Below are 8,564 nucleotides of genomic sequence, written 5' to 3'. Positions count from 1 at the left end.
CACTGCAACCTCCGCCTCCTGGGTTCAAGCGATTCTCCTGCCTCAGCCTCCTGAGTAGCTGGGACGACAGGCGTGCACCACCATGCCCGGCTAATTTTTGTATTGTTAGTAGAGACAGGGTTTCACCATGTTGGCCAGGATGGTCTTGATTTCTTGACCTTGTGATTCACCTGCCTCAGCCTCCCAAAGTGCTGGGATTATAGGCGTGAGCCATTGTGCGAACCGAGGGGCCTTTTTAAACTTAGTTTGACTTGGGCTTTCCCAGTGTTACCTGAATGAGGAAATCTTTCTCTTCTGCAGGGCACCCATGAACTAGTGATTGACAGGATGAACCAGAGGCGTGCATTGTTGCATTTTAATCCTATTTCCTCCGGGGACAATTAGGGCACCACTGCTCGCAGCCGGTCAGACCTGGTCCAAAAGTCACTTCTGGATTTTCCTTTTCTCACCTGTAAATGGACTGAACGGCTTCACAGGCTCTTGGCTTCACCAGGACCTGTTGCTTCTGCTTGTTCCTTGCCTCTAGTTGAGCTGGGAGCAGGGAAGGACACAGCTTTGATTGCAGCGAGGGCTGGCAAACACCTTGCGCAGCCTGGGCCCCAGAATGTCCACAGAAGACAGAAACCATCGAGGCTTGTCTGGCTTGCTGGGCGATGGGCCACAGCCTGGTTGGTCACCATCCCTCATGCTGCTGCCTGCCAGGCAGGCCTTGGTTTGGTTCTCGGACAAGACCGTCATGGCTCAAGAGTTGCCAGCCTGTGCAAAGCGTGTTTTGATGAGGGGTAAGCCTGCCTGGGTCGTGGTCTGACCTCATGGGCCCTCAGCCCAGGTCCGCGTTACCCCCTCTGAGGCCCAGGCTTTAGTGACTACAGCCCAGGCAGGGGAGGCAAGGCCTGTGTGTTCCAAGCTGCCGAGGGCAAGCTGTGGTACTGTGAGTAGAGAAGGCCAGAGGGGCTGGGCACAGTGGCTCACACCTGTAATCCCAGCACTAAATGGGTGTCTCAGCCTCATTCTGACAACGAGAAGTCTCAATCTGTCAACTAGAGACATTTAATCAAAGGAGACTCCTCTATTATCTCACAATAATTCTGGGTCACTTTGCTCAGAGAGGTCAAGGAGCTTATATCAGGTCACACAGCCAGTAAAAGTCACAACTGGCATTTAAATGTGGGCCTTACTGGTTCGAAAGCCCTAGTTCCTACCACTGTTTTACTGGCTCCCAAATATCTCTCAGCAATTTTTCATTGGCTTGTGGTGAAATCAGAAAAATAAAGACATGCAGTATTTTTTTTTCTTATTGAAAAAAATACATAAATCTTACTTTAAAAAGCAAGATCTGGCTGGTCACGGCGGCTCATGCCTGTAATCCAGCAATTTGGGAGGCCAAGGCGGGCAGTTCACCTGAGGTCAGGAGTTTGAGACCAGCCTGGCCAACGTGGTGAAACCCTGCCTCTACTAAAAATACAAAAATTGGCCGGGTGTGATGGTGTGTGCCTGTAATCCCAGCTACTTGGGAGGCCAAGGCAGGGGAATTGCTTGAACCCTGGAGGCAGAGGTTGCAGTGAGTCGAGATGGTGCCACTGCATTCCAGCCTGGGCGACAGAACGAGATCCATTTCAAAAAAAAACACATAAAGACCAGAGGGATGGCAAAGGGCCATCCTCAGACAACATTCTTTCCAAAGGCAAGGTGCATGGACAGGGAAGGGCTTGGATGCCTGACCTGGGGCAAGGCTCAGTGTACACGGCTGGAGCTGGTGTTCAAGACATGTGAGAGATGAGGAGGAAGTCACAGTCACACACCCAGAAGCTTCTGGAGGCCCCTGCAGGGAGACATCATCTCAGACTTCCCTGAGCATCTGTCAGTACCAAGCACATGCTGGGCACGCGGTGGCGATGCACGGCCTTCACCTTCTGGAAGCCACAGCCTTGCCGGGGACAGACTCTTAGTGCCACATGCGCCGTGATGGAAACAAAGACCAAGCTGCAAGACGGGTTCAGTCTTGGAGGAGTTATAGGGCAGGGATGCTTCAGATGGAAAGGGAGACCTCAGCCCTTTGGTCTGAATGCCATGAAGGCCTTGGACGTGGTGCAAATGGCCAGAGATACAAGCTTGATCTGAAATGTATCTCTTCCAAGCCACGTAGACAGTGCAAGCTGATACCACAGTCATGGTTGCCAGGAGGAGTCTGTCAGTATTTTGAGCATGTTTATGGAGCACTTGCTCTGTGCAGGGCACTGTGACAGGCTCTGGGAACACACAGACCAGTGAGTCACAGTCACTGTCCTTGAGGAACCTGAGACAGCACAAGGAGTGGAGTTCAGGCCAGCAGGAGCAGGGACAGTTGGGCCACCCCTGGAAGGAGCTGGTCTTTCCCTGTCCTACATGTTGAAGGACAGAGGCAGCTGTGAGAGGAGAGTGGGGAGTTGTGGGGACTTGCCTGGGGTGTCAGAGGGGATGAGGTAGGAGGTGGAGGGAAGAGATGGATGGGATGGCACACACCGCCTTGCCATCTCCCATCCTGTGCTGCCGCTTGGTGCCTTGAGACTGGTTCCTGGCTTGTGGGATGGCTCTGGGCCCATGGTGGGAGGTGACCTTGCCTGTGCTTGTGCAGTGGGGTCCTGGAGGTGAGTTTCGCTGCTGTTCCTGCCGCAGGAGGAGTCCTCCCAATCCTCCTGGTTACCCTCTGACCGCTCCCTGCTCTCACTTCCTCCCTAGCCTGCACCCTTGCTACAAGGTCATTCCCACTGTGTGTGGCAATACCAAAACCTGTATTAATACCCAAACTAATACCAATGTCTGAGTCAGCCTGGACTGCTGTCACAAAATACCACTGACTTGGCAGCTTAAACCACAGACTAAGATCAGACAACCTGGTTTCTCCTGAGGGCTCTCTGCCTGGCTTGTAGATGGCCACCTTCTTGCTGTGTCATCCCATGGCCTTTCCTTGGTGCCTGCATGAGGAGAGAGAGAGAGCACGGATCCAACTCTCTGCTGTCCCTTCTTATATGGCCTCGAATTCCATTGGATCAGGGCCCCACCCTTAGTGCCTCAGAGGTACTCTTGTCAACAGGCCAGGACTCGCCATGTTAACTCCAACACCAGCGTCCTAAAGTCTGTAAAACAAATTCTCCCAAGGACCTTCTTCAAGTCTCGGTGGTCTAGAAGCTGTCTGAGTGTGGTTCCTGGGCAGGTTCCACCTGCTGCATGGCTGTGTCCACTTAGTGGATGTGGCAGGGAAGGGAGCCGTGGCCCTGCCATGGGCCAAGCAGGGCGTTAGGTGCTTCACGCATTGTCTCCCTTTATCCTGGAGTTTCCATAGCTTGCTCTGTGCCAGTTTCCTCATCTGTAAAATCGAGATCATCATAGGGTTTTAATAGGGTTGAAGAATAAATTAAATGGAATAATTCATGTGTCTTGGCCCAAGGTCAGCAGCAGTAAGTGCCAGCTGCTTTAATGGTCATTGTCACCATCGTCGTCCTGTTATCTTCAGACCTTTCCTATGTCTCACACGCTGGCATTTCTTCCCCAGCCCGGTTTCCTCCTCCGTGTCCCATTTCATTCCCATCTGCTTCTTGGGGACCTATCCACCCACATGTCAAACTCAAGCTTGTCCCAGGCGGAACTTGCCTCCTCTCCTCCGTCCCCATCCCTCCCACCTCCATGGCTGCCCAGCTTAGTGTACTTCTCTCCCTCCACCCAGCCACCCAATGGGAAAGCTGGTGTCACCAGGCCTGCATCATTGCCTTGCACCCTGTCCAGTCGGTCCTCCCCTGTCCTCCTCTCCCCTCCCAGGGCCCCTCCTACTCCTTTTGGCACCACCCTCTCCCTCCCACGTTCCTGTTGGCTTCTCGCCTGGAGCCTCCTCCACGCCAGCCTCAGAGGACTCCCCCAGAGTGTGTGAGTGTCCCCAGCCTGCTCCCCTTGGTCGGCTGGAGTCTTATTTGGTGACCCCACTGGCCGCCACTGTCGGGGTTGGAGGAATCTCAGTCCAATTCCTGTGCTAGGGGCTGAGTGGGTGGGATCTAGTGTTGTTTTTGGCACTCGGTGAAGTGCAGACATGACCCTTGGTGACTGATCCTACCCCTTTCTGTTCAGTGCCCGTCCACACTCCCTCTTCTCTGACTCACAGTGCCCTGAGCACATAACGCTGCCAGCCCTCCTTGCCTGACACCCAACGCCCTCCATCACCGGCCACATGGCCGCCTCCTCTTCCCCTTAGCCTCCGCGTGAATAACATGTCTGTGTCCCAGTGGAGGGTCTCTATCCTCCCTAGCGGGAGCCGGCGCCAGCTCTTCCTCCTCCCTTAGCACTCCAGGAGGTTATCGCTGGGCCCCCAGCTCTCTGTGGAGTGTCTGCCTAGGGGTCTCCCTGTGGACCTTGGGCAGGGCGTGGTGTCTAGTGTGTGTCCCCAGCAGGGTGATGGGTGTGGAGTGAGCGTGACAGTCCCCTTTCATGCACCAGGATAGACCGGGAAGTGCCAGTGCACAGGGAGCCTGGTCTGGGACATCCGCCATAGGAAGGGCCCTCTGCCAGGGGCTCAGGAATTCCAGGGGCCACTGTGGCACTGCAGCTTCCGGGGAATTTCCCGCTTTCCCATAGACCGGCGTATTAAAAGAGGTCAGGTCCTGGGGCGGCTGGCCCAGGTAGCTCTGTTTAAGCGTGTGGCGAACTAATCTGAAGAGAGCAGGCAAGGTGTCACTCTGCTGTGTCTCAGGGAGGGAAACGGATTCTCTCCTAGCCTAAGGGTTGAGTCAGCTGAGGTTTATTTAGTGTTGCTTCTTTCTGACTTCAATTCCGGGGCTCTCTCCACCCCACACCTGGTTAGAATGAGCCAGAGACATTCTGAAGGCAGTGGGTTTGGTGGAAAGAAAAGAAAAAAAGGAAATGTGTGAAAACACTGGTGTGGTCTGTTCACCAGAGACTTTTCTCTAAATAGCATATACTGAAAAATGCACCTCCCTGCCGTTTAATATAAACCACAGTCACAAAGTCCAGCATTTCGCTAATGTGGAAAATACCTTCTTTGAAATGGACAGTGAGAGTTGAAACTGCCTAGTGCTTGGGCTGACAGCTCCCACGGGCTCACATTCCCACAGGGAACAGCTCCCATGGGCTGACAGCTCCCACAGGGAGCAGCCCCCACGGGCTCACAGCTCCCACGGGCTGACAGCTCCCTGCTCCCACAGGGAACGTTTGCTTTGCCAGAGCCCTGTGCCTGCCCACCGGCGTTGCCCATGATGGCTGCCTTCGTGTCCACGGTGATGCTTGACTTGGGATTCCGAAGTCTCGCTCGTGGACGCGGAGCGCAGGCTCATGTGTTGAAATGTGTTTGTATTCTTCCAGTTGACTTAACATCCTTTGTGACCCACTTTGAATGGGACATGGCCAAATACCCTGCCAAGCAGCCGCTCGTGAGCGTGGTGGACACAATAGCCAAGGTGAGAAAAGGGACTGCTCTGGGGGACAGCTGACTGGTGGGTCAGGCGGACAAGAGCCTGGGGTCTGAGCCTGGGTAGGGCCCCCCTGTCAACAGCCTCAGCCTGCCCTGACTGGGCCTCTGGGTTTCTGAGGTGTGGCCTCCTTCCATGCACCGGGCAGGTTTGGGGTTTTAGGGCAGCCCTGGACAGAGAAAGAGTCAGTCCCCTGGCCTCCCCTCGAGGGCCCAGCACCCATTCACTTGCTGCTCCACTTCTTTTTTCAAAAGTTACTGATGGTGGCCAGGCACGGTGGCTCACGCCTGTAATCCCAGCACTTTGGGAAGCCAAGGTGGGTGGATCACAAGGTCAGGAGTTCGAGACCAGTCTGTCCAATATGGTGAAACCCTGTCTCTACTAAAAAATACAAAAATTAGCTGGGCGTGGTGGCACGCACCTGTAGTCCCAGCTAGTCGGGAGGCTGAGGCAGGAGAATCGCTTGAATCCGGGAGGTGGAGGTTACACTGCTCTCCAGCTTGGGCAACAGAATGAGATTCCATCCCCCCACCAAAAAAAAAAAGTTACTAATGGTGAAGGCAGCTCCCCCATCATCTACTCCTACGAACCTGACACCTCTAGCCCCCAGGGGATTGTTCACCTGCAAAACTATTTGCTTTAAGTGGAGAGTTTGGCTTGGGAGCCCTAACCTCTTGAGATACTGCACCAGCTCTTCGCTCTCCACTTGTGACAATGGAGAGGCAGTAAGTGTCCCAACAGTCCTCTGTCCTGTTCAGCAATAGCCTCCACTCCACTTGATAAAATGAACACCCTGTGACTCGAGTCCCAGGGGATGCTGTGGGCACCTGGAGCTGGGTGACTTCTCTGTATCATCACTGAGGGCAAGAGTGATGAGGACCATGAGACTGAGGCTGTTGGTTTCTGAGGCCTGGCTCTCCCTTCTGCCACAAAACACTGAGCCCCTAATGTGTCCCATCTCCTGCTGGCCCCCATGGCTGTGGGAGAGTCTCAGCCTGGGCCAGGAACAAAGGCGCCTGGTTCTCTACTGTGACTGTGGCCAAGGGTCAGGGTGGAGCTGGGCCTCTGACCTGTCCTCTGGCAACTCCTGCAGGTCTCCTGGAAAGTAGGGTGGGGCCAGAAAGCTCGGGAATCTGGGTGGGGCACCTCGGGGGCTGCTAACATCAAAGGGGCCCAGGCCCCTGCTGGAACGATCAGGCAGTGATTCTGGAAGGCCCTTCAAGGAGGGGCTGCCCAGAGTACCTGTGCCAGGTGTTCCCTTCAGAGGGGGCCGTGCATGTCCACCAAGGAACTGGAAGCACGCGCTGGCTGGTGGGGCTGGCCCTTCTCTGCCTCACCATGGGCCAGTTTGGGATTCTCTGAGTCCCAGGGATGCCAGACTCAGTGTGGAGGGCCCCTGGAGCACAGGGAGGGGGCAGAGGGGCTGTAGGGAGACCTGGCTTCTCCCGTCCAGAGCACCCTAAGAGTGCCTTTGGCAGGAAGGAAGGAGGGCACTGGTTTGGTGGCATTCCAGATGTGCCCGAGACTATGCTGGGCTCCCTTACTATCCACCTCATGCCATGGGGTGGACATCGCTTTCCTCTGAGTGCAGAAGAGGAAGCTGAGGAGTTGAGTGCGCGATCCAGGGCCTGCCACAGTTGGAGTGTTATGCCGGGATGGGGATACAGGTCTTGGGGACCAGAGCCTGCGGGTTAACTGTGTGCACGGTACCACTTCCCAAGGAAGCCCTGGACTGGCCCCAGCGCAGGGAAGCAGCTCCTGGCGGGAGCAGGGGCAGAGGCTTCGGGGTGTTGGCTCCCTCGGTCCTTCCTACACCAGGAACACAGTGTGACACCCCCCGCCTCAGCCTCGTTCTGCCAACGAGAGGTCTCAATCTGTCCACTAGAGACATTTAGTCAAAGGAGACTCCTCTATTATCTCACAGTAATTCTGGGTCACTTTGCTCAGAGAGGTCAAGGAGCTTATATCAGATCACACAGCCAGTAAAAGTCAGAACTGGCATTTAAATGTGGGCCTTACTGGTTCCAAAACCCTAGTTCCCACCATTGTTTTACTTGGTCCCAAATACCTCTCAGCAATTTTTCATTGGCTTGTGATGAAATCAGAAAAATAAAGACAAGCAGTATTTTTTTTTTTGCTTTTTTTTTCCAAAAAATACATAAATCTTATTTTAAAAAGCAAGATCTGTGGGTTGTACCCATGTCAGTTTCCTGGTTATGATACAGAACTATGATGGTGTGGTGCAGAATAGTATAGTATAGTATAGTTGTATAGGACAGTACAGTATAGTAATAGAGCTGTATAGTGCAGAATAGTAATCATATAGTTATATAGTTACATAGTGCTGTATACTATACAGTTGCACAGTATACTTCTATAGTGCAGAAGAGTTTAATATAGTTGTATAGTCGTACAATATAGTTGCACAGTACAGTATAGTATGCAGTTGTATAGTGCCGAATAGTATAGTTGTATGGTGAGGTGTGGGAAATCACTGTGGAAACTGCATAGAGAGTACTTAGGATCTCTATGTACTATTTTTGCAACATCCTGTGAATCTATAATCGTTTCAAACTTGAAAGTTTAAAAAAATTATTATAAAAAGATGAATTTTATAAAAAAACATGGCAAAATGTAAAGAGAAAAACATTTAGTTTTTATCTTTAAAATCATCACTTTAAATCTTTTTCTTTAATTATCATTTTTATCATTTTATTATTATTATTTTTTTGAGACAGAGTCTCACTGTGTTGCCCAGGCTGGAGTGCAGTGGTGAGATCTCGGCTCACTGCAGCCTCCACCTCCCAGGTTCAAGCAATTCTCCTGCCTCAGCCTCCTGAGTAGGTAGGATTATAGGCACACGTCGCCATGCCCAGCTAACTTTTTTGTATTTTGAGTAGAGACAGGGTTTCACCATGTTGCCCAGGCTGGTCTCAAACTCCTGAGCTCAGGCAATCTGCCCACCTCGGCCTCCCAAAGTGCTAGGATTTCAGGCATGAGCCACCGTGCCTGGCCCATTTTATTATATATATTTTTTGAGACAAAGTCTCACTCTGTCACCCAAGCTGGAGTACAGTGGCGTGATCTCAGCTCACTGCAACTTCCGCCTCC

At 52.8% G+C, this 8,564-nt stretch overlaps 1 protein-coding gene across 2 annotated transcripts in view; it reads left to right on the top strand.

Annotated features, from left to right (window-relative positions):
* The window catches only part of ATP6V1C2 (ATPase, H+ transporting, lysosomal 42kDa, V1 subunit C2), a 74,799-nt gene that overhangs the window by 39,365 nt on the left and 26,870 nt on the right, over positions 1-8,564 (top strand). For both annotated transcript variants that reach the window (XM_011965284.1, XM_011965285.1), the window contains exon 4: positions 5,347-5,441. In XM_011965284.1, the coding sequence (XP_011820674.1) occupies positions 5,347-5,441 (95 nt within the window). The remainder of the gene's footprint in view (positions 1-5,346; positions 5,442-8,564) is intronic.

The sequence above is a fragment of the Mandrillus leucophaeus genome, unplaced genomic scaffold (genome assembly GCF_000951045.1).
Source record: "Mandrillus leucophaeus isolate KB7577 unplaced genomic scaffold, Mleu.le_1.0 Scaffold72, whole genome shotgun sequence".
Classification (NCBI taxonomy): domain Eukaryota; kingdom Metazoa; phylum Chordata; class Mammalia; order Primates; family Cercopithecidae; genus Mandrillus; species Mandrillus leucophaeus.
Note: the sequence above shows the minus strand (reverse complement) of the source record. Positions and strands in the feature narration are given on the sequence as shown.